The sequence below is a fragment of the Balaenoptera borealis genome (genome assembly GCF_965194805.1).
Source record: "Balaenoptera borealis genome assembly, chromosome: 20".
In the NCBI taxonomy this organism is placed as follows: Eukaryota; Metazoa; Chordata; class Mammalia; order Artiodactyla; family Balaenopteridae; genus Balaenoptera; species Balaenoptera borealis.
This window is the reverse complement of record NC_138879.1, coordinates 23,025,285-23,052,497: the sequence shown is the minus strand read 5'-3', so window position 1 is coordinate 23,052,497 and position 27,213 is coordinate 23,025,285. Positions and strand designations below refer to the sequence as shown.

Sequence of the window (27,213 nt, the reverse complement as noted above, 5' to 3'; positions counted from 1 at the left end):
CCAACTATATTGAAATCGTTTTCAGAATATTTTTAAAATTAGTGAAATAGTAATAAATATGCTTCTCTTAACACGTTAAATAACAAGATACAGTGGTAGGTCTAATAAATATTATAACTCCAGGGTAGTGATGAGAATAAATGATATTTCGAGGTATCTGCAGCATATACGTGATATGAAATGACCTGTGATTTCTACTGGGGACCAAATTAACTATACTGCTGATCTACTGTGGTTTGTTGCCTACATTCATAATGGAAGGAAGTGCTGATTTTAGTTAGAGATTTGTGAAAACTGAGATGTAATTTTATTTCCCATCCAAGTTTGGCACTCTGGATTCAGTCCTCTCTATTCACAGACCTCTGCCCTGAAAGGGTGATCCACAAGTCGAAATTGCATGCACACTTTTGCGTGTGTTCAAGAAAGTGCAGTTTTTTAGGGAAAAGAACCATTGCTTTTATGAAATTCTCAAAGGATTCTTGTCTCAAAACATTGAGTCACAAATGTAGGGGAGAAGAAAGACATTTCTTTTCCTGTACTTATCCTCATGAGTGACGATAAATGGATGATTTGTTTTAAGTAAAAGTATCTGATAGTTGATAACTTGTCACTTTCTGAATTCATTCAATAAATATTTTTTGAGTATCTACTATATGCCAGGAACTGTTTTACATGCTAGGGTTTCTGGCCCAAGAATGAAACAGCCCAAGTATCCCAGTTCTCAGGGGGTTTACAAATATTTAAAAATAAGTATATAAGTATAATAAATAGATAGCTATAATTTCAAGCATTGCTAAGTACTTTGGAGAGAAAGAAAGCAGGGGAAGGAGAGTAAATCAGTTCCAGAAAGGCCTCTTGTTTGCATTATATATATAGTTAAATCAATCAAACAAACCAACCCTGAGCCCTCTCAATTTCCTAGAAGTTACAGAGGTGGAGAGAAGGATAATTGTCAATAATACAGAATCAAGAATGAATGTGAAATTCAGAAGATTGCCTTAGACCAGAACCCTGGTCAGAAGTTAGACATGGATCTTTCTTAAATGTTACTTCATGCCTGGTGTTGATATTTTCATGGTGTGAGAAAGTTTTAGATCTGGCTTTAACTCTGATTCCCCATAGTTTTAAAATTTTTTCTTCAGTCAAAATGAATATTTGGAGTTCTACAGATTAATGTATTTTATTCCAGTTATTCAGTTATTGCTTATTTGAAGCTCCTTTTTGGGTAATTTTTTGGTGACTGACTCATTCTCAGTCTAAACTTTACTTCTAGGCTGAATATACCGTTGTTATTTTTTAAATTGCTACTATCCTGTCATCCAAACAACTTCACAGAAAGAAAGCCCATTAATTTGAAATACATACTGTTTGGTTACCCCCTGTCCTACCATGATATTCAATCTCTAACCAGTCTGATATGGGCATCAGCCAATCAGAGAAGACAGTGCCATAAAGAGTTGAGGATCAGCCCCATCTCTTTGCTGTACTTACTGAATCCTTGTAAACGTTCAAAGTTATAATTAGTATATATGAGTTCCACTTTTGTGTAGCTTTTTTTCATGTACCATCATTTCCTGTGACGTTTGTATATCATTTACGGTATATACATACAGTTTTGTCATGCGATATGGGGAGGTAGAGTTTTTTCCTACCTTTGAAGGTATGAAAAGGGTTACCATAAATGTCGTTGGGCATATTGATTTGGTTTTTTTCTTTTTGGATCATTTCCATGGAAATATGAAACCACTACTTAGAGGTGAGAAAACAATCAATCTTAGCACCATCTGTTGACCATTCCCCCTAACATGTATTCTGACAATCACTGCGATTCCTTCTAACATGGTGAATTTCAAATTGAGGTCAGGGTCTTTGAAGCATGCTCAGGGCTCCAAGAGTTCTTTGTGGGAATTGAAGTCTTTTGTGTTTTTGTTTTAGTGATCTTTTAAAAATGTGTGTGACTATATTCTGTATAATATGAACCACCTTAATAACTGAGTTGCAGAGTTTCCAGGTAGTAATATTTTAATTCTCATAAGCTATGAGTAAAGAATTAATTTATGAGCTGGAATTAAGCTATGAGATGGAATTAATATAAACATGTGACCAAGAGACACTGTGAGTGAAAAGCAGAAGGTTTTAAATGCAGAACTCAGGGGCTTCCCTGGTGGCGCAGTGGTTGAGAATCTGCCTGCTAATGCAGGGGACACGGGTTCGAGCCCTGGTCTGGGAAGATCCCACATGCCACGGAGCAGGTGGGCCCGTGAGCCACAACTACTGAGCCTGCGCGTCTGGAGCCTGTGCCCCGCGACGGGAGGGGCCGCGATAGTGAAAGGCCCGCGCACCGCGGTGAAGAGTGGCCCCCACTTGCCTCAACTAGAGAAAGCCCTCGCATGAACCGAAGACCCAACACAGCCAAAAATAAAATAAATAAATAAATAAATAAAGTAGCTATAAAAAAAAAAAGTGCTTTAAAAAAAAAAAAAAATGCAGAACTCAGTGGAAATAGTTTCACAAGGCAACGTAGCCTGTGCTCAGATCCCCAAGGCTCCTGAAGGATGTACCACTGTTAATATTACCTGCAAGGAAGGGGATTCTTCCAGGCACGAGAAACCTACCTCTGACGTCTTATAGAGTTTCTTCTGTACTGGCTCTCTCTACTACTCCCTCACTCCACTCTTGGGATACTGGCTATGTGCCTTCCTGCTTATCAGCTGTAAGAAACAGGTGCAAAACACCACCCCCTCCTCCCCACAGCATGTTCCTAGTCTTTATCGTGAGACCAGCGGAAGCAAAGGGCTTAACATTCCTCTGGCAGACCCAGGCATCAGGCTTGACTGTGAATCGTTCCTGCTCCCTTTATTCTGCATTCTGGAGAAGTCATTGGCTGGATCTCTCAGTTTCCTAATTTATTCTTTAACTGTCATTTCGGCTTCTCATATACTGAGATTTTTTATTATTGCTAACACTTTTCATTCGTATATTCTTGAGTTGATTAATGGATGCACTATCTGTTTACATCTGTCTGAGGGTAATAACTGTGCTATCCTAAGGTCCTCTTGTGCTTTGTTAACTCTGATTCATTGGCTATAAGCTCTTATGTTTGTTTTTGTTTTCTGTCCTTAATGGAGTTGGCTTTCTCACATTGTTTGGTCCTTTCTGAGTGTAATTCATCTTTGTAGTTGAGATTCTACTGCGTTTGTTTCCCAGCTTTAGGGGAGAAGTGAAATGAGCTGTTGGGGCTTATTACTCCCAGTGGGTTCCCCTGAGAATAAGGCAGAGGTGGAAGATGACTTCTGGAGGCTAGTCAGGGAGTGCATACCTTTCTTCCAGGGTTCTGGGACCTTGCCCCCATTCTAACACCAATTGCTCCTGCCTAGAGGAAGACACCTTTTGCTGCCTGGATCAAGGAGGAAAGATGTGGGGTTGATGTGTGCTGTAGGCTGCTCCTACCACACTATTCCAACTGATCACCCTGTAGGTAGCTCCAGGACGTTTCTGGTAGGGGAGCATTTGTGGAGCTGCTCCCACACCTTGAGCTAAGGTTGTGATTCTTAAGTTATATCTTTTCAATCATTCTTAGGGATTTTGGTGGAAGTTGAAGGGGTGGAGACTTGACATGTTTCAATCGGCCAACTTGAAATAGCACAACTTCTTAGGAAACAATTTTGTATCCCTATTACATCCTAGACAAACTCAGGCAAATATGTATCAGGATACAAATACAAGAATGTTCAAAGCAGTATTGTTTTCAATAAATAAAAACTAGAATAATCTCAGTATACACCAACAGTTGAACGAATAAAGTGTGGTATAATCCTACTTAGAAGTCATACACTTCATCAGAAACATAATGCAAGCCACATAAGTAATCTTAAATTATCTGGTAGCCACTTAAAAACAAAAGTAAAATGAAACAGATGAAATAAATGTTAATATCTTTTACTTAACCCTTATATACAAAATATTATCATTTTAACATGTAATCATTATATACATTATTAATAAGATATTCTACTTTTTTTCATACTAAGTATTTAAAAATATCCAAAGTATTATCATATCTACATGTAATCAATATAAAAATTAATGAGAGAATCTACATTTTTTTCCCATACTAACTCTTTGAAATCACAATTTGGTTGCTAAATTTTATTACAAATACTTGATTGGTATTGAGATTTCATAAAATTTACAGTCAAAAATGTAGTATCACATATGCAAATTGTTGCTAACATAAACATTTTCCAATAATTACATTGAGTATCACTTTTTTAAATTTTAATTTTAAAATAATTGAAATTAATTAAATTAGAAATTCAACTCAGTCACATTAGCCACATTCAAATACTCAGAAGCCTCATGTAGTTGGATATGCAACACTACATACTACAAGCAAAAATAAAATAATTTTACAAAATAATGTTGAATAAAAGAAGCAATGTGGAAAATAATACATATAATACGATTCCACTTATATAAAGTTCAAGAAGAAGCAAGACTAAACTGTGTTGTTTATGGCTGATAGAGAAAAGGCAAAACTACATTTAAAAAGCAAGGAAATTATTATTAAAGTCAGGATAGTGGTTCCCTCTAGGAAGTCAGAGAGAGGGTTGTGATTGGAAAAGGGCACACGGGGTCTTCTGGGATGCTGGCAGGATTCTTTCCTGACATCAATGGTATTATGCGGGGGTCTGTTTTGTAATTATTAAACAGTTGAACAGTTGTTCAATTGGATTATTGAACAGTTATGTATATTTTATGCACATTTTAGTTTTCAAAAAAATTTTAATGGGGGAAAAAATCAGACGGCTTCATTTGCCCTGATACCGTTCTCTGTGGGACTTCCCAATAAGGTTTGGGGAAAGAGAGGAGGGAAGGGCAGCTCTGCAACGTTGGTGCCACCCAGAGCTGGGTTCTAACAGAGACTTCGTGATCTAGAGAGTAGGCATTAACTATATGATTTGGTGGGAAGAGTGTGTGGGGCGTGGGTGTGTGGGGGTGTGTGTGTGTGTGTACACGCGTGTGCACATGCGTGATGGAGAGAGATGGACACAAAGGAGGACGTGAAAAGAAGGTTTAAATGAAAACAGAGCAGAAATCACCATCCCTAAATTAAATAAGAATTAGGTTGTTTAGGTGGCACCATTACCCAGCTTTCCTCCACATATAGGAGTTAGTCCTATGTAGTATATAGTTGTAGTTATTTTGCAGTTTGATCCAGAAATAACCTTTTCATTTTTCAGAATTCTCAGTGAAAATTATTTGACTGAATTACATAAGGACTCCTTTGAAGGCTTGCTATCCCGCCGATATTTGTAAGTTAATCATATTTATTTATGAGTTCTTATCTGTAAAGTAGATTATCTATAAAGTAATTAAGGGGTTCAAGTTAGATAATCTCTTCAGTTTCTTCTAGCAATAAAATTCTACAATTCTTTAAGTCTGTGTAGGGCCCCAGCCCATCACTCGCACTAAATATCTCCTATTCATTTTTAATTTTTTCATTATATAGACAAGGCATAGATAGAAAAATACATTTTAGTTGTAGAGGAAAAGTGGTAATGAGGTCTGAGCAATTATAGACTCCCATATGAACCTTGTTATGTAAGTGTTCATATACTCTCCATTTGTATTTATATTTTGTTTATGACCTATGGACCAAATCTGTCCCACAGTCCGTTTTTATACAGCCCATAAGTTAAAAGTGATTTTTAAAGGGCTGTAAATGAGAAAAAAAAGAAAGGAAGAAAAATGTGTGACAGAGACTGTATGTAGCCTGCAAAGCCTAAAATATTGACTTATCTGGCCTTTACAGAAAAGGTTTGAAAAAGTTGGTTTAGTGTAATGAGAGGAATTAAAGTTAACCTCAAATTGTCCCCTACAGGACAAGAAAATATAGAACACTTGCATTAATATGAATGCTATTAACTCATAACTTTGATAATTTAATCTAAATTAAATGAACATTTAAATATTAAATATTTAAGCAGATGAATTATGTAAACAGTATTGTGAAGGGACTTCCCTGGTGGTCTAGTAGTTAAGACTTTGGCTTCCAATGCAGGGGGTGCGCGTTCGATCCCTGGTCAGGGAGCTAAGATCCCACATGCCTCATGGCCAAAAAACCAAAACATAAAAAAAAAGAAGCAATATTGTAACAAATTCAATAAAGACTTTAAAATGGTCCACATCAAAAAAAAAAAATCTTAAAAATAAAATCAGTATTGTCAAGAACACATTAAGTTACCAAAAGAACAAACTGTTGTTAAGGATTTCGATGCAGGAATTGTGATACCAATATTAAGAATGTTTAAGATGATGGTTAAGTGGTATATTTAGAAATGTTTACACTAAATAAGCATATCAGAAATGCCCCTAACAAAAATCTCTGCAGCCTTTTCTTTTCTGTGTTTTGTTTGTTTGTTTGTTTTATTTTTGGGGCCACGCCACACGACTTGCGGGATCTTAGTTCCCTGATCAGGGCTCGAACCCATGTCCCCTGCGTTGGCAGGCAGACTCTCAACCACCGCGCCACCAGGGAAGCTCCTCTTCTGTTTTTTACTGAGTTATTTGTGTTATATGGGAAAGCTACTGAGGCTTATATGTTGATCTCTTGATTTTGTATGTAACCATCTTACTCATGTTACTTCCAATAAAATTTCGGTTGATTCTTTTGGTCTTTTTAGGTCCCTCACTTCATATGCAAATATGTTTGTCTCTTCCTTTCCAATACTTCGTTTTTCTTATCGTACTGATTAAGACCTCCTCCACATTGATCGATAGTAACAGTAATGATGGACATCCTACTCTTGTTCTTGACTTTAAAACAATGCTTAGGTTTCTGCTAGATACTTTTATTTTCTTTTCCTACTTCTAAGAGGTTTTATTAGGAATTATCTGTTGGACGTTATCTAAAACAGTCAATAAAATATATCGCCAGCTGCATGCAAGACCCTAAGTTAGGTACTGTGGAAGAGTCAAAGGATTATTAAACAGGGTAGAATTCCTTTCCTTAAAAAAGTTATCATCTCACTGAATAGATAAGATTTAAAGTAAAAAGGAATGAATAAGGATTTGGAAATAATTGTAATGGATAATCATGATCATGTTTTCTTTCAGAACAGATTTATTCTCATAGAATTGCAAAAGGGGAAGATAAAAAAAGAAGCAGAAGATAAATATTGGTCTTTTAAAGCAGAATTTTACAACTAGAGGAGAACTTAGAACTCATCTATTTCAATTTCCTCACCAAAGGCAAGAAGAATGTTTAATTACCCTAATGGTTTACCCTAATTTATTTATCAGCAGAATTAGCTTCCCAGCCCAAGCTGAGTTAGAACAGGACTGGCACAGATTCATCTGCTTTCACTAGTCCTTTAAGGAAAGAGGGTGGATGGGGAGAGGTTTTGGTTGTACCTGTTCCTGCTGGCCTGGTGCCTGGTTCCTAGGCATCAGGCCAGGCCAGAGGCCTTCTAGGAGGCTCTGCGGTAGGGAGGGCCACATGGTTGGGGATTTAGGGGCTGGCCTCACTCAAAGCTGACGAAAGGTAGAACCTATGAGTCCCTTCTGTAAAGTGGCAAGAAAACTTCCCTTCTCACCCTACTGTTTTTCAGGCCGCTACTCTCTATTCCCTTTATCCAAACCTCATAGAATTTTAACCGGGAGAAACTTTAGACAGCAGTTTGTCTCTTCCTTTTATAATAAGGAAATGGAGAAAGAGAAAGGGAAAATATCTTGCCCCATGGTCATACTGCTAGTGATTATCAAAAAGAAGAGGGTCCCTTTCCACTGAGGACTTCTCTACTGATCACACTGTGCTTGGGCTGTGGGCTCCGTTTTATGTCACAATTCAGTATACACATACTATATGGGTATAAGTAGTTTCTGAAACTAACTTATTGTGCACTCTGATTTTTTTCTATTCTATTTGTATTCAAAAAGAGTATTTCGTGTTTCCCTGCTGGTCATGGCCTCTAAACTGATTTCACAATTCACTGACACCTCAGTGACAGCCTGCAATATGAAAGTCACAGAGCTATAGATAACTTTGCTAGTTGGGTTCAGGTGTTTACTTGGTGTGATTCAACTTATAGGATAGGATAGAGCAGCCAGGAAAATAAAAGCACCTTCTCCCCACAGCCACACCCCCAGCAAATGCTGCATGTGCGACTAAGTCCGAAGCAGACTGGTGTGAAGCGCATCTAGAGAGTAACGTGTTTCTGCCCAGCGCCGCTGTGCAGTGTTTTCTCTGCACGAGGGCTCTTGGCCAAGGGCCAAGAAAGGTGAATGGGGCTGAAAATCCTGCCTATACTCCATGCTAAGCCACATGCAAAGGTCTCCCCAGAGACACGGGGTGGGGGGGGCCATTTTGGACAGACACGGAGAGGAGAACTTCTGGAAGGCCAGCATGCATGGGATGATTTTCAAGATCCCGGGTCCGTGGTGATTTTGCTCATTGTGCTTATGGACTGAGGTACCCATTTAGTCCTAATAAGACCAGAGATAACACATTGTGAGAGAGATGAAAAATGACATGTAACACTAACGGTGTGTGTTTTCCTCCAAGGGGTTTTCGATTTCTGCTGCGTAAGAGGAGCTCAGGGGAAAGTGAGAGGCAGGTAAATTTGAGGGGGATATAGTACTGTGGCCAGAGAGCGCAGGGGAGATGCTGAATTAATATTTCCCTTTCTGAGTTCCAGGAGGGCTTTTTCGGGAGAAGGCAGCCACTTTGGCTTAGGGATATGTACAGGCCTCTCGACGCCACATGCAAGGAAAACATGGCACAGAAGCTACACGACAGGGAGTCTTCTGATGAGGACGAGATATTCTATAAGGATGCAGGGTAAATAATAGAGGACAATTTAAAATTCTCCTCTAAAATGAGGAAATAATGAAAAGTAAGTACTTTCAAAAGTAAAAGCCTTGGCATTATTCTTCTTACCCCAGGGAAGTCATCAAAGCCCCAGCAGAGAAGCTTCTGGCTGCATATTGGGTTGATGAAGGGGCGGGTGAGGAAAGTGAGACAGCACACGAGACAGCCACAGAGTGAGCCCTGTTCTGCCTCAAGCCACCTGCAAATTTTATTTTCTAATATTGGCTTCTCAGCATTGCTTGTAAAATACTTATTTTTCTCATATTAAAGTGTATAAATTCATAACCAAGTCTAACCATGTGGTAAGGAATTAAAATGTAAATAGTTGAATATTTATATACCAATAACAGGGTCCTGCAAGAAGAAGCAGAGCTGAAACTAGAATCCCTCATGGTAGCCAGTACTTCCACAAGAGGAAATGTGGGCAAAGGAGGATGAGTAGAAGGATGAAGAGGGGCTTCCCTCCCTTGTTTCCCCAGTATCATCAGTCCCTGGGAACTGGAAAACATACCATCCTCAAGGGGCATAGATCATTAAATCAAATAGCAATTTATTCTGGTGCTCTCTCTCCTGGTTCATCAAGTACCAGTTATTTACAACATGCTCGACCTCCTGCCCATAGAGGACCATCTACTTCTGGCCCCTCTCGTACGGTCATTGGGGTTGCCAGAATATTTGGATCACTGGGCCTCCCTCCACTGTGGAGCCAAGGCCTGACTTTTCTCCCAAGTTCTCAAACTCATGTACAAATGTGTACCCTGTCTTGGTAGGGGGTTCTCCACCATTTCAAGCTGGTGGAAAATTCCCATTGGGTTGTTTTTTTCTTTAAAAAAAAATCCGAACCCTTGGATAACTAGCAGGGAGGTGCCAGAAAGACAGGGGAAAGAAGAATGTGTGAGAGCAGCCATTGCCCAAGACGGCCCCCCTCAGGCCCTGGCCTCTCCTGACCCCACTGAGGGTCAGCTGTGTGCTGCTTGGCTCCCTCCAGCTCAGCCCAGCCCCAAACCTACCCACCTCCTGCCTCACCCAGCACAGGCCCAGGGCTGCATGATTCCAAGTGATTATATAGTGACAGTGCCACCTGCGGAAGGTGCAAAGGCTCTTCCACTCCTGCTAAGAAAGTCATTAATCACATTTCTTAAGTCAGTGAGAGTTAAATACATTAATGAGTAAAAGAAATTCTGAATGAACAAGATTTGATAATCTACCAAAATGACCACAGACAGTGCTGGTGGTTTAGTAATATGAGGTGAAGAACTGTGCAAGCCATGGGGTGATAGCACATGGTGCCCCAGATGATCAGTAGGCCTGGGAGATAGCCCAGCAGGTTCTGCCAGTTGGATGGGGTTCCAAGCAAAGTGAACGGCCCATCAGTTCTTCTGAGTTATGAGTTTGCTGATGCTGCATGAGAGACATCTGTTCTCTCAGTGCCTGCCCAAGTCACCTCCCAAAGGTTCTTACTGAGAATGAAAAACAAGTGTTTTTCTCTGGGCGGTGACTTCAGTGAGCCAACAAGTATTTACTGTGTTTAAGGCGCATGACTAATACTACTAACAATAGGAAGCAGCAGCAGCTAACATTTACCACTTGCTTGCTTGGTGCCAAGCCCTGGGTTAGGCATCTTATGGTCTTATTTAGCCCAACAGTCCGTGGAAGCATATCTTGTTATCCTCGTTTGACAGATAGGAAACAGGATTTAAAGAATGTAGGTAACCTGCTCAAGGACCCAAGGCCCCACGTCCAAAAGTGTGAGTTAAGGTTGGAGCCCAGAACTGTTAGACTGCAACAGGGATGCAGAGACGTCTAAGCTGTGTTTGCCACCAAAGAGTTGATAACAATGATAACAATGAGGAGAAGGAGGCAGCTGCTGTTTATTGAGCACCTGCTATGGACCAGGTACAGTACTAGGCACTTTGGTTACACTATTAGGTCACAAGAATGGAAAGTCCCCATGCCCGCTCAAACTCTGTAATGAGTGGGGGTCTGATTTCAGTAAGAGAGGTGGTCACAAAGACAGGGAGCTGACGAGAAACCAGGGGTAGAGATCCTTGTACTGCTGGGCTTCCGAAAGTGTGGACCAGGATTCCAGGTAGCTCCAGGTTCCTAGTTTGGGATATTTCCATTCTTTCAAAGTTGGTGCATAAATGAGGCTTAGATAATATTTTTTGTATCATACTACCTCAGATTTGCACAATTTTTTATTAGTCTCAAATGCTACCCTACCATATTTCTAAATTAAAATTGCCAAGAGTAAGATTCTGCTTGGTCCAGCTTGACCGAGATTGGGCAGTGTTTTTGCCAGAGCCAGAGACTTCACCTGGCCAGCCTGTGAGTGAGCTGTCTCTCCTTGGATCAGGGAGTCATCCCTGGCTGTGGCCCAGAAGTAGGAGGGGTGCCCAGGGTCAGGTGGTACAACACATGGCCGCCTGGGGCTGCCTCTGTCACCATCTTATGATGGACAAACTAGCTCAGAGCCCAACTCCTTACTGAGACCTGAGAGATAGAAGGGGAGAGGGAGATACAAGGCCAACAGCTACTAAATGAATGCAAATTCTGATTCCGATGAAATCTGTCAGAGAATTTAGCCACTTTTTAAAAGATAATGAAATGAGACAATACATGATTAGGGCAAAAATGATACAGGGAAGAAAATTGTAGGATTCAGAGGAGGGAAGGTTAGGAAACTAGGGAGGGTCCATGAAAAAGGTAGAACTTGATCTGGGCCTGGATTATATGCCAGACACTGTGGCTGGTGCTGGGGAAAGAGTTGATTAGGACAAAGTCCCTTGTCTTGTGGGGCCTTAAGACTGAGAGGAGGCACAGACACCTGAAGATATATTATACATAGAAGACAGTGTGTTGACATGACAATGGCAGTGTACCAAGAAGTGGTTCAGCTCTTGGTTGGCTGGAAAGGAGTAAATGTGAGGGATAGCTTAGAGGAGGGGAAGAAGAAGAAAGCCAAACAGAAGTTTCTTGGGAGGACGAGATGAAGGAAAGGCATTCTAGACGGAGGACAGTACAGAGGCAAGAAGCATGAAACCTTGGGTGGGCTTGAAGCGTGTGCAGTCTGGTATTCCCAAACATGAAGCACAAGGAGGAAAGGGCAGTAGGTGAGGCTGTGCGGGCGAGCAGAGACCCAATCCCAAAGGGCCTGGTCAAGGCGCATGGCCTTGACCAAACAGAGCACAAACTACAATGTTTTAAATAGAGAAGAGACATGACCAAGCTTGAGTTTTATAAAGAGTACTTTGATGGTGGCCTAAAAGTAGAGAGGCCGAGAGGTCAACTTGGGTGTTTAGACCAAGTAGGAACTGGGAGAAAATGGGGCACCAGACCAGGGGTTTTGATGCAACTGAAGAGCATGTACGCTGGATACACATGAGTGAGAACCGGAAGGACAAGAGCTTATGTTCAGAGAATGAAAGATTGTACATTTAAGATTTTTTATGACAAATTCCAGATGATGATAAGGTCCAAATGTAACCTGGGAATGGAGATCAGTGAGGTGTTGGGAATCCAGAAGGTGATGAGAAATAATTCGGATAGTCCTGGGCACTCATTCCTTTCCCCTTTCAGTAGCTCAGTAAAAAGCTAGCTCAGCAGGTACCAGCGAGCTCAATGGAACAAATAGGCTCCCCCTCCTACTGCAACCATTTCTGTCACCAAGCAGTTGCCACTGTTAGTAGTATAGACGTTCCCTGCCTCACCATCCCTGTAACTGTGACGCACTCCAGGCTGGCTCCTCCTCTACGGGAACTCTGGTCATGGGCCACACAATCCAGCTAAGTCTGGTCTAATCCCCTTCTCTGAAAGCTTGAGGGATTGAGTGCACCCTGTTATTGTTCTGCTTATAAGTACCCCCCGCCCTGAACAATAAAACCCTACTGTATATTTGCACAGTAGGGGGTTGAGGAATTTCGTGCCCAGGAAAATCTGTGGGTTGTTGGTATGGTAAGTATTGTGGTAGATGTGGAACCTAGAAAAATGGTACAGATGAGCCGGTTTGCAGGGCAGAAGTTGAGACATAGATGTAGAGAACAGAGATATGGACACCAAGGGGGGAAAACTGCGGTGGGGTGGGGATGGTGGTGTGCTGAATTGGGCGATTGGGATTGAAATGTATACACTGATGTGTATAAAATTGATGACTAAGAACCTGCAGTATAAACAAACAAACAAACAAAACAACTAATACTAAACTTTCATTGGGTTATTTGTATGGAAATATGTTAATACAAATGTTTCAGACATTACATGAAATTTCTAAAAATCTTATATGTTCTGGTATCATGTTATAAGTCATAATCCTAGTTATTATTTTAAAATGTATATCTCAGAAATAACTAATTTTCTTGTCAACTGCATTATTATGAACTTTCATCAATTCTTCAACCGTGGTCATTTTTAAGTCTTTTGTCATTTACAGACAGTTCTGGGTGTACTCTGATGCTTTTGCAAATATGTTCCTATAGAAGGGTTTCATCTTCAAGAAATTCATGGAAAAGACTCTGACAAGTACAGGTTTCTGGTAACTGACTGTACTGCTGAACTGAATGAATAAGCATTTTCAGAACTCTAATGAAAAACTGATGAACTCATAAAAGTGCTAACAAAAGGTCAAGATGGAAAAAAAAAATTACATGGCACTGAGTGAACTGATGAGGATGAGTATAATTTTTGTGACTTTCTGTTTGAATTTAAAAAAAACAAAACAAAACAAAAATCCCACAAGGACTCAGAGGCAAAGAATATACAAATCAATTTTCACTGCAAAGTAAACGAGCTGTTACAGTGGAAGATTACTGGACTGAATGTCAATATTATGACATAGTATGAGTGTGTTTCATGTTTCGTAATTGCAATCATTGTTGCTTTTGTTGTGGTCATCCATGTACAATGCTTGGTGTCAGTCTATTTATCTCTTGTAAAAATAAAATACAGCGTGTGTGTGAGAAAAAAAAAAAAGGAAAAAAAAAAAAAGAAACTGTGTTCCCAAATGAAACCCTGGGATAGGATTAGTCATTTACATCTTTTAAAAATAAAGTCCAACAGTATTAGAGCTGTGGTATACTTATTGAAAAAAAAAAAAGTATTGTGGTAGAGGAAACGACTTGGAGCCCATGACCGAAGTCCCCAACCGTTACAAGGGCATCATTCATTAATATGCCAGTTTAAAATACTGAGAGTCTCAAGTCTGTCTGGTTCAACCCCTGAATCAGTGTATTGATTATCTGGTGGTATGTAACAGATCATACCAAAATAGTGGCTGAAAACAACAATAAACATTTATTCCTCACAATTTCTGAGTCAAGCCTTTAGGGGAATAGCTTGGGCAGTTCTGGCTCTGGGTCTCTCACGAGGTCCTCAAGATATCGGCCAGGGCTGCAGTCATCTGATGGCTGGGCTGAGGCTGCAGGGTCCACTTCCAAGGTGGTTCACTCCCTTACCTGGCTGCCAGGGTGGTGCTGGTTGTTAGAGGGAGGCCTCCTTTCCTCCCTGCATGGGCCTGTCCACCTGCTACTTGATTGAATGTCCTCACTACATGATGGCTGGCTTCCTCCAGAGGGAGCTGTCCAAGAGAGAGACAGAGGTTATTCCTCTTATGGCCTGGCCTCAGAAGGCACATAACACCACTTCTGCCACATAGCATGGTTAGAAGTCAGTCACTCGTTCCAGCTCCCATTCAAGAGGAGGGGATTTAGACTCCACCTTTTGAAGAAAGAAGAGTCAAAGAATTTGCGGACATATTTTAAAACTACCATAGACAAGAAAATAGAAAGCACTCTAGATATTTCAAGCCAAAAAAAAAAAGCCAGAAAGAGAGAAAGATTATATCCAAACAGTTGGTGCTTATCATTGAGGGGGCCAATGGTGGTGAAAGTTGGGGATGGGGGACATTGTAGCACTAGCCTTCAGGTTACTTTACCACAGCTGCTTTCCATAGACTCAAAACTGCTGCTGCCACTCAGAAGTCAGGAAACTTTGGGAAACCACTGATGAGGTCATTGCAGCCCCAAAGCCCCAAGGGTGGTGACTAGATGGGGAATATGGAGTGTGCTGCAGAGGAGAAAAAAATGATTTCCATCTGCTTTCCACCTTCCAAATTTCACACAAGTACATTTTATTGGCAGAACCCTGCTGTCGAGGGGATCTGTGAAATATGGTTCCCAGGCCTCTAGCACCTGCAGAGAAGGGGGTAGAAATGGGTGTCAACCAACACTATCCAACATGCATCCGTATACAGGTATGGTGAGGAGGCACCACCTATACTTGGAGAAGTCCTGGAGCCCTACTTCTTTTTTTTTTTTATAGGCTTATGGGTGTCCAAGGCTTTGTAAAAGTGGGGTGGTGTCCACATAGAATAACATGGTGGAGAGCTAGCTGAGTCACAAATCTGGAAGGTGTCACTGTAGTTGGGCAGCAGGTGAGGTACTGGTTGCTGGTGACATGCAGTCAGCCCCAGAGGTGACTGGAGAAACACCTGGAGTTGATCCTTAGTTGGTCTCTGGAATGTTCTCACTGGAATGAAAGCTGGGTAGACTGCAGGCAGTGCAGCATCGGAGAGAACATAGCTGCCATTCAAAAGAGCTGCCAGAGGAAAGGTGTCCATAGGGAAATACCATTTCTCAAAATATGGTCTGTGGACCTCTACACTCAAACCTCTCTGGGATGCTTCTTTAAAAGGCTCATCCTGGGACTTCCCTGATGGTCCAGTGGTAAAGAATCCGCCTTCCAGACTTCCCTGGTGGCGCAGTAGTTAAGAATCCGCCTGCCCATGCAGGGGACATGGGTTCGAGCCCTGGTCCAGGAAGATCCCACATGTCGCAGAGCAACTAAGGCTGTGTGCCACAACTAGTGAGCCTGTGCTCTAGAGTCTGCGAGCCACAGCTACTGAGCGCTCATGCTGCAACTACTGAAGCCCGCTTGCCTAGAGCCCGTGCTCCGCAACGGATTAATCCCAAGTATACTTGAGTACCTAATGGAGTATGAGTGTGCTAGGTACTAGAAAAAGGATGATAAATCTGTAAATATTGTTCATGAGGTGTTCCTAATCGCTCTGGAGAAGATTATGGATCTTCTCCATACACAGATAATGGATACAATGAATAAATGGATACATACAATGAATGCAATGGATAACGATATGGATAATAAATCTATAGTTATTGGTTTGAAACAGTATCAAGATCCAAGTAATTCCTCCAAAGTCAACAATTTTTGAAGTAAAAGAGCTCAGAAGTAGGTAATGGGTGGGGCTAAGGGTCTGATATATTGAGGTGGAGAAAGTCGTGGTGGGGATGGAGAAATGTGCTCAGTGATTTGGGGGTACTTTAGGAAAATGGGCTAGAAACCAGCTTTTTAAGAGTTTCACACTAGACTGTTGATGGCTTTCATGAGTTCTACCTTGATTTGCATATTTAAGACTCATGAAAACACTCAAGTCGAAGGATTGCATCTTTGGTGGTCATTTCTCACACAGAGGCGGGAAATCTAAATTTTTAAAGTTCAGTGGATAGTTGGTGCTCATTACTTAGTACTCTAGTCTTCTCTGGGAGTTTGAAGAAGAAGCCAGCTGCTTTAGATGTCTGCACCATTCGATCCAGTAAACTCACACTTTGGACTCTATGCTAAAAATACACTTGAATAGAAGCGGTAAACTACAAGACTTCTGGGCGCGGGAGTTGCGGAAGGGGAACTAGAGGCAGAGACAAGCCTGGAGTGGGAGGGGCGAGGGAGAGGTCCGAGCACCGCCCTCGTCCCACTCCCACCAAACTGGCACCGCCCCTCAGGCTTCCGTTTGTAAACAGCGCATGCGCAGACGTGCGTGCGCAGACATTATCATTATAATAAGGTATAACATAGTTAATTTTTTAAAAAGCACATGAGTTCCTTATGATACTCAAAATGAAAAGTGGGGGAGCTCTTCTTTATAGAATAATGTCACCTAATAAATGCAAAAGGAATGATAGAATTAGGAAAGTGTCATTTTGCAACTATCAATGTAATAATTGATTCAGACAAGGATTGTCACTGATGCACAGTTGGGTGAAGAGTTGTTTGAAAGTAGGATCTTCACTGATCCCAAAGTATCACCCCACATATTATTTATCAATTACCAAGGGGAAAAATAACTTTACAATGGAGAGATATGCAACATACCACCTTAGTCAAGTGATCAAACTTAGCACTGGGCCACCTGAAGTGCTGAAGTATAAAGACTATGTCACCTATATAGTATTCTTTCCCAAAATGTTTACTTTGAATCTAATGAGGAAACAGACAAATCCAGATTGTGGGGCAATTTACAAGACAACTGGCTTAGACGCTTCAAAAATGCCAATGTCATAAAAGAACAAAAAAAAAATAGTAGGGAAATATTCTAGATTAAAGGAAACAAAGACATGACATGCAATGCCTAATCTTTAACTGGGCCCTGTATCAAAACAAAACAGACTTAAAATATGTTATTGGCTTCTGGCCAAGATGAAGTAACAAGGTCCAATTTGACTTCCCACCTGAAACAATGAAAATGTCAGGCAGAACATATGAAACAACAGTTTTCAAGAAACTGGACCTCAGGCAATAAAGTTCAGTGATCCCCAGGAGATGGGAAATAAATGAAGTGATCCCTCTAATTGCCCTACCTTACTTCTCTGAGAGAGTTTCCAGGTCATGGTACAGGGAAAAGAAGTCCAGACAGAGACTGGTGGACTCCCTGACTGAGGAAATGGAGCTGAGAGTCTGGGAAGACCAAGGTAACTAGAGTTCACAAAGCAGAGTATCAGAGAGAAAAGAAGTGCACAGACAAAGAACTCTGGACATATGCAGAGGGATCTCTTGAGAATTCAACAAAGTATTGGTCAGTACATTTGTGTGAGGAATTCCTTGATGCCAGGAAAAGAACCACATGAAAGGATTAATAATAAGAATAACTGGATATCACACAGGGTTGTAGGAATAGTACCTGTTCCTACAAGTCAGACTGCAAAACCTCATGATACTCAGAAAGGACTTGTCTCAGTAGTTGCAAATAATGAGCTCCAGACTAAAGGCTACTTGGACTCCTACCCAACGAATCTTAAAAGCTAGACCTAAAAGAATAAAATTGTTCTGAGTAACTTAATTTCACCCAAAACAAAGCCCAAGCATTTTACAGGAATATAAATATATATAGCACACAATAAACTAAAACTCACAATATCTGGGATCATATGAAAAATTGCCAAGCATGCAAAGAAGTAGGAAAATATGACCCATACTGAGGAGAAAAGGCAATCAATCAAAACTAACCCATAATCTATACAGATGTTAGAATTGGCAGAAAAGAACATTTAAAAAGTTATTATACATGAAGGAAAGTTATTACAACTGTATTTCATATGTTAAAAAACCCAGAATAAACACTGAAAATGTTAAGTATAGGCATGGAAAATGTAAAACAGACCCAAATTGCGCTTCTAGAGATTAAAAACAATGTCTAAATGAAAAAGACACTGAATGAGGTTAATGGCAGATTAGACACTGCAGAAGATAGGGTCAGTGAACATTAAGGCATAGTAATAGAAACTATCCAAAATGAAACAAAAAGAGTAACAAAACAAAACAACAACAAAAATGAATAGAGCATCAGTGAGTCGTGCAACAACTTCAAGTGTCCTAATACATGTGTACTTAGAGTCCATGAAGGAGAGGAGAAATACAAAAATTTGAAGAAATAATAGCCAACACTTTTCCAAATTGGTAAACACTATAAACCCACAAAGTCAAGAAGATCAATGAACTTTAAGCATAAGAAACATGGACAAAACTACACCAAGGCACAAAAAATAATCAAATTGCTCAAAACCAGCAATAAAGAGAAAAACTTAAAAGCAGCCAGAGGAAAAAACTATACACTACATACAGAGGAACAAAGATAACAATGACAGCAGAATTCTTGTTGGAAACAATGTAAACGAGAACTCAGTAGAATAACATCTTTAAAGTAGTGAATTGAATTCTATCAAGCTAGAATTCTATACCCAGATCTGTCAAAACAAAAGCAAAATAAAGACTATCTCAGACATACAAAAGCTGAAAGAATTCATTACTAGCAGACTTTCACTATAAGAAATGTTAAAAGAAGTATTTTTAAGCAGAAGGAAAATGACACCAGATTGGAATATGGATCTACACAAAAGATTAAGAATACTGGAATTGGGACTTCCCTGGTGGTTCAGTGGTTAAGAATCTTCCTGCCAATGCAGGGGACACAGGTTCGATCCCTCGTCTGGGAAGATCCCACATGCCACAGAGCAACTAAGCCTGTACGCCACAACTACTGAGCCTGCACTCTAGAGCCTGTGTGCCACAACTACTTAAGCCCACGCACCTAGAGCCTGTGCTCTGCAACGAGAGAAGCCATCCAATGAGAAGCCAGTGTAGCGCAACGAAGAGTAGCACCTGCTCGCCGCAACTAGAGAAAGCCCACACGAAGCAACAAAGACCCAACGCAGCAAAAATAAATTTTAAAAAAAAGCTTAAAAATTTTTTTAAAGGATTTTAGTCATTCAATATATGTCTCTGACCACAATGGAATTAAATTAGAAATTAACATATCCGAAAAATCTCCAAATATTTGGAAACTAAACAACACACTTCTGAGTAACTTTGTGGTCAAAGAAGAAATCAAAAGCGAAATCAGAAACTATTTTCAACTCACTGAAACTGAAAACATAATATGTCAACATGTGGGATATTGCTAACGCTGTACTCAGCTTCCTCAACTTCCACCTTAAACTGGAAAAACGAGAGCAAATTAATCACAGAGTAAGAGAAGAAAGAACACAATAAAGATCAAAGTAGAAAGGAATAAAATGGAGAACAGAAAAATACTATAGATATTAAAAGGATAGTAAGAGAATATTATAGAAAACTTTATACCAATAAATTCAAGATGAAATGGACAAATTCCTTGAAAGACATGCACTACTAAAGTTTATTCAAGAATAAAGATATTAAGGAAATTGGATGTGCAGTTTAAATCCTTCCAACAAAGAAAGCTCCAAGTCCAGGTGGCTTAACTGAGAAATTCTACCGAACACTTAAGGAATAAAATAATGCCAATTCTACACAAACTCTACCAGAAAGTTGAAGAGAAGGGAATACTTCCCAACTTATTTATAAGGCCAACTTTCACCGTATCAAGATTAGACAATGACATTACAAGAAAACTATAGACCAATATCTCTCATGAACACAGAGGCAAAAATTCTTAACAAAATGTTAGCATATCAAATCCAATAATATATAAAAAGATGATACATCATGACCAAGTGGGGTTTATCTCAAGAAGGAAAGGTTGGTTTAATATTTGAAAATCAATTTACCCAACTTAGTACACTAAACAAGAAAAATCAGGACATCTCTGGTGGGGCAGTGGTTAAGAATCTACCTGCCAGTGCAGGGGACATGGGTTTGAGCCCTGGTCCGGAAAGATCCCACATGCCACAGAGCAACTAAGCCCATGCGCCACAACTACTGAGCCTGCACTCTAGAGCCCGTGAGCCACAACTACTGAGCCCATGTGCCACAACTAGTGAAACCCATGCACCTAGAGCCCGTGCTCTGCAACAAGAGAAGCCACCACAATGAGAAGCCTGCATACTGCAACGAAGAGTAGTCCCTGCTCGCCACAGCTAGAGAAAGCCTGCATGCAGCAATGAAGACCCAATGCAGCCAAAAATAAATAAACAAATTAAGAAAAGAAAAGAAGAGAAAAATCACATCATCATTGCAATAGATGCAGGAAAAGAATGAAAAAATCTAACGTCCATTCCTGATTAAAGAGAAAAACAGCCCTCAGTAGACTAGGAATGGAAGGAGACTTCCTCAACTTGATAAATGACTTCGACAAAAAACCTAACATCATATTTAATGGTGAAGGACAAAATACTTTCTCTCCAGGATCAGGACAAAGGCAAGGATGTCTGCTCTCATTACTTCTATTTGACACTGCACTGAAGGTTCTAGCCAGTGCAATAGGGCAACAAAAAGAAAAGAGATATTCAGAATGGAAAGGAAGAAGTAAAACTATATTTGCAGATAACATGATTATGTAGAAAACCTGATAGAATCTACAAAAATGCTACTGGAACTAACAAATGAGTTTATCAAGTTTGCAGGGTACAAGATCAACATACAAAAAGATTAATTTATCTCAACAAACAAGCAGAGATCAAAGTTTTAAAATACTACCTATAATAGAATCAAACATAAAATACTTAGAATAAATCTGACAAAAGATGTAAAAGACTTGCACACGGAAAACTGTAAAATATTGCTGGGGGGAAATTAAGGAAGACCTAAATAACTGGAGAGATATAATGTATTCATGGATCAGAAGATTCAATATTGTTAAGACATCAATTCTCCCCAAATTGATTTATAGATCAAAATCCCAGTAGGCTTTTCTATAGAAATTGACAAGCTAATTCTAAAATTCATATGGAAATAAAATTTAGAATAACTAAAACAACTTTGAAAAAGAACAAAGTTGAAGAACTAACAGTAACTGATTTCAAGGCTTATGAAGCTACACTTTCAAGACATTGTGATAGTAGTGTAAAGATAGACAAAAAGATCAAAGGAACAGAACAGAAAGTTCAGAAGTAGAGAGATGTGGACAACTGACTTTCAGGTTCAAAGGCATTTAAGTGGAGAAACGGTAGTCTTTTCAACAAATGATGCTGGAACAATTGAATATCCAGGTGCAAAAAAAAAAAAAAAAAAAGAACTTCCATCCAAACCATATACAGAAATGAACTCAAATTGGTTTAAAGATCTAAATGTAAAACATAAAACTAAAAAACATAAAACTATGAAACTTCTAGAACAAAACAGGTGAAAAATTGTATGACCTTGAGTTAGGCAAGATTTCGTAGATACAACACCAAAAGCATAATCCATAAAAGAAAAAAATAGATAAATTAGACACCATCAAAATTAAGAATTTCTGCCCTGCAAAAGACACTCCTGAGAGAATGAAAAGATGAGTCACAGAATGGGAGAAAATACTTAGCAACTTACATATTGGATAAAGGACTAATTTCCAGAATATATAAAGAACTCTCAAAACTCCAGAAAAATATAGATAAAAGATTCAAAGATATACAGATGGAAAATAAGCATATGAAAAGATGTTTGACATGATTAATCATTAGGGATGCTACAGTGAGATACAACTACACACCTATTAAACTATCTAAAATTAAAAATACTGAGCATAGCACGTGTTGGCTACAACGTGAAGAAAATGCAACTCTCATACACTGCTGGTAGAGATGTAAAATGATCAAAACACTATGGAAAATATGTATTTTTTAAAAACTTTAACATACACTTACCAATGATCCAGCCATTCTACTTGCAGGTATTTACTCAAGAGAAATGGAAGTATACATCCATACAAAGACTTGTACACAAATATTCATAGCAACTTTATCTGTAATAGACAAAGACTGAAACAACTCAAATGTCCATCAATGGTGAACAGATAAATTGTGGTACATCCATATAATGGAATTCAGCAATAAACAGAAATGAATTACTGATATATACAACAATATGGATGAAGATTAAAATAATCATGCTGAGTAGGAAGCCAGTTAGAAAAAAGTATACACTGTATGATTCCATTTACATAAAATTCTAGAAAATACAAACAGAAAGCAGATCAATGGTTGCATGGCGATTGGGAAGGGCAAGGAACGATGGGAAGGAAGAATTACAAAGAGACATTAAGAAACTTTCTGAGGTGATGGACATTTTGATTTTGATGATGTCTTCATGGTGTGTATGAATGTGTGTGTGTGAACACAGATTACTGTATGTCAATTATACCTCAAAAAGCTGTTAAAAGAAATGATATTATATGAGAGAGACAATTGGGGAAATTTGAATAGCAACTCTTTACTGGGTAATATTATTGTGTTAAGTATTTACTTTATTCAATACTGTGTGTTAACAGTATTGTAGTTACATAGGGAAATAATTTTTAATATCCAGAGAGGAGGGCATCTAGCTGACAAGAGAGGGATCACAATTGTGGCAGATGCTGTGGAAGGCTGAGGAAGATGAGGCTAGAGCAGTGACCAACAGATGTGACGGCGTGGTGAAGACAGTCATTTGTCAGCTGACCTGACAAAGACGGTTGGAACAGACTGCTAAACGCAGGGCCCTTTCCACCTACTAATCTCATGCAATCCCCTCAGCTAGCCTTGGCATAACAGAAAGTTTCTATTAGCTTGCCATATTGGAGGGCGGATGGCACAATTTAAGGTGCAGTAAGTTGTGTAATAAACTGTCACAGTACGGTCCTAGAGAAACAGTTTTTTAAACTGCAAAAAAATGAAACTTGATCCTTCCCTCACAACATATATGAAAGTTAACTCAAAATGAATCATAGACCTAAATGTAACTATACAACTTCTGGAAGAAAACAAAGGAGAAAATCTTTGTGATTTTGGGTTAGACAATGGGGTCTCACACAAAGATTTCTTAGATAAGACACAAAAAAGCACAAACCATCTAAGAAAAATTGCTAAGGGACTTCCCTGGTGGTTAAGACTCCGAGTTCCCAATGCAGGGGGCCTGGGTTCGATCCCTGGTCAGGGAACTAGATCCCACATGCATGCCGCAACTAACAGTTCACATGCCACAACTAAGAAGCCCATGAGCCGCAGCTAAGGAGCCCATCTGCTGCAACTAAGACCCAGCACAACCAAACAAATAAATTAAATAAATATGAAAAAAAATTGCTGAATTAGAGTTCATCAAAAATTTAAAACTTCTAGTCTTCAGAGACACTTTAATACAATGAAGATAAGTCACAATCTGGGAGAAGATATTTACTAAACACATATCTGGGAGAAAAGACTTTCTCCATTGCTTTTTATATAAAGCACTCTTAAAACTCAATATAAATATCCAATTAAAAAATGGATTTGAACAGACACTTCATTTAAAAAGATATTTGCACATGAATAGACACTCAACATCATCAGCTATTACAGAAATGCAAAATGTGGCAAAAACCACGAGATGCAACTACACACCTACTAGAAAGGTTAAAAGTTTTTAAAAAACAAATATAAAGATCAGGTGAAGATGTGGAGCCACTGCAACTCTCATAGACTGATAGTGGGAAAGCAAAATGGCACAGGCACTTTAGAAAACAGTTTAGCAGTTTCTTAAAAAGTTAAATATGCACTTAGCATATGATGAAGCAATCCCACCCTTAGGTATTTTACCCCAAAGAAATGAAAACATATGCTCGCACAAAACATATGTTCACACACACATGTGAGTGTTTTCAGAGGCTTTGTTCATAATAGCCAAAAAACTAGAAACAACTCAAATGTTCATCAAATGATGAATGCGTAAACAAACTGTGTATCCACACAACTAGAATACTACTCAGCAATAAAAAGGAATGAACTACTGACAGGTGCAACAAAACAGATGAATCTCCAAAGAGACTGGCTAAGTGAAAGAAGCCAAAAACAAAAGGCTACATGCCACATGATTTCATTTATAAGATATTCTGGAAAAGGCAACATTATACGGACAAAAATCAGATTGGTGGTTGCCAGGGGCTGGTAGTGGGAGGAGGATGGATTGACTACAAAGGGACATGAGGGGTCTTTTGGGAGTGCAGGAGTTTTCTTTACCTCAAATGTGGTGGTGGCTACAGAACTATACGTTTGTCAAAACACATCACACTGTATATTTAAAAATAGTGAATTTTGTTAAATGAAAATTATACATTAATAAACCTGACTTAAGAAAATAATAAAACAAACCTAAAAAAACAATTGTGTGAAAACAAATGTAAGAAAAATCAACTTACAGTTTTTCCAATTCAAGGGTCATCATGAGGATGCTTTCAATTGTTTTAAGTGACACTTGTGTTGTTCCCATCTCTCTGAAGGAGAAGCCCAAACATGCATGATATAAAACCCAAAGACAAAAATTCTAAACTTAAAAAGATACGTAACATGTGATTACTTCAATTCTGGCTTCTTACTTGCCATACATGATAATTCCAAAGAGCTCTTACCGAAGAAATTTAAATTTGCATCATCAAATTAATGGCCTTGGTGCTGAACGGTACAATCATTTTTTATTATCCTAACTTCTCATTTTCAATTGCATCTACCTCTTTTGATCACTCTTTTTTAAAAAAATAATGTACCCCTTATTCCTTTTTGCTCTCTGGGATAAATAATATTCCTACATGCATCTACATGTTCCATATCTATATGTGTTCTTCAACACTGTACTCATTCTCTGCTGGCTGTCTTACCCATATATATTCTTTCTTAATCCTTTTCTTTGCCAATAACTCTTATTTTCAATAACCCAGTTAAACTCTAAATTATGACTTTTTAGCCAAAGTACTCAATCTTTGACGAAAGTAAAAAAGAGCAGAAATTATCTCATGAGTCATGAAACTGTTGCAATACTTACAAATATTTTAATGCTGGCAATTTAAAAAGATAAGAATCTTCAACTGTTGTCAAAGGATTATGATTGAGAATTCTGAAAAATGGAATGGAATTTAAATTATCTGCATTTTCAATTACTTCCATGAAAGCTTATATTCATTTTTTTTTGGTATGGAACTTGAAGGTTAAAAAAAAATCATTTTCTGTCTTTACCTATAAATCACCCTTAGCATCTGTAAAACACTCTTTCATTGGGAACTACCCAGGTCTCTAGATTTTAAAGTGGAGAAGAGAAACAAACAAACAAACAAAAAACTAGAAAAAAAGTGGCTAGCAAAGAAAAAATATGCCAAAGAACTTTTCAGGTTAAAAACCCTAGAAGTGACTATGCTGGTAGGAAGCCCTTGCTCTGTAAAAAAAAGTACTATTTCTAGTGTCCTCCATAATTCAAGGTGTTTTACTTTCATCTCTACAAATTTTTTAAAATTTCATGATTTAAACTACCCAGTTAAAGACAAAAATAGGGCTAATTCCTTGGTTCTGGAGCCAAAGAAGAAGAGATAAATCCAATAGGAATTGGTGAAAGCCACATTCCCATCACGTAGTCCCATGTGTATTCTTGTATCTTAGCCTTTGTTACTGTGTATGTAATCACCTGTTTACTTGTCAGTCTCCTAGATTGCCAGGAACTTGAGAGCAGGGACCACACTTTATTGTCATTATTATTCCTGTGCCTGACATAGTGCCTAATATTTACTGGTATTTAATAAATGTTTGCTGAATAAATAAATAACATTTTGTTTATATATCAATAAAATAAATTAATTTTGGGGAACAAAATTTTATTCCAAAATGCTGGAATAGATTTTCTTCTTAGTTCTTTCTTTATTTTTTTTTTCTTAGTTCTTTAAAACAAATAAGGGGGAAAAAAAAACCCAAAAGAAACTGGAAGAAAGAAAAGAATATCTGACTTTAGGTTAACTCTACTCAAGAATTATTAGCGTATTTTTGCAGAATATTATAAAGATAATTATCAAAACTAATATCTTTTGGGTTGCCAGGCATCTGTGATCAGCATTTAACATTTAATCCTCACAGTAACCTTATGTGATAGATATATTACCCCATTGTACACATGAGGAAACTGACGCACAGAGAAGTTACATAACTTGCCCTAAGTCATCAAGCTAGTAAGAAGCAGAGCTGGAATTTGAACTCCGTTCTGACTCTAAAGCCTGTGTTTAACCTGAATGAAAAAAAGAAGGGGGGGTGGTTTAACACATCTGTTACTTTAACCTTAATTTTGAGAGCACTAAATATAGAAATACCTTTTCAAACTTCATCTACCCATCTGGGAAAGCCTCTATGAGAATTATATTTTCTCTTTTTATTTATTTATTTATTTATTTATTTATTTATTTATTTATTTATTTATCTTTTTAATTATTTTTCCTTAATCATCTCCCATGATAAATATTTAATTAGCCTATGGTCATTGAGACTTTAGAGATTCTAAAAAATATTGCAGGAAAATCAGTAAAAATGATGGAGGAAGGACATCTGAAAATTCATCCCTCCATAGAAAAAACAAAAACAATAACAACAAAAACATCAAAACTGGCAAAAACGGTCAGAATCAACTTTTTCTGAACTCTGGAAATTTAACCAACAGGCTTGCAGGAAATTGGGGAGCAATTTATTCAAGGAAAACAAATTAATTTCTGTAAGAACAATGAGATCTGTGTTGCTTTAACTTGTCCTTGACCTTTGCTCTCCATGCCAGTGGTAGCCTTGAAAAACAGCCCACATCCCTGGTACCAGGAGGAGCAGCATGGACTGGGAGGTCCTTCA

The 27,213-nt window shown here is 38.7% G+C and overlaps 1 protein-coding gene across 2 annotated transcripts in view; it reads right to left on the bottom strand.

The window, feature by feature from the left end:
- Positions 1-13,301: 13,301 nt before the first annotated feature.
- The window catches only part of LOC309618593 (leucine-rich repeat-containing protein 37A-like), a 39,956-nt gene continuing 26,044 nt past the window's right edge, over positions 13,302-27,213 (bottom strand). Inside the window, exons 10-12 of one of the 2 annotated variants that reach the window (XM_082372570.1) lie at positions 25,385-25,456; positions 24,765-24,839; positions 13,302-14,444 (exon numbers count right to left, since the gene is read on the bottom strand). In XM_082372570.1, coding sequence (XP_082228696.1) covers positions 14,414-14,444; positions 24,765-24,839; positions 25,385-25,456 — 178 coding nt within the window. In that variant the 3' untranslated portion in view covers positions 13,302-14,413. The remainder of the gene's footprint in view (positions 14,445-24,764; positions 24,840-25,384; positions 25,457-27,213) is intronic. The other variant, XR_014238533.1, reaches the window with a different exon arrangement.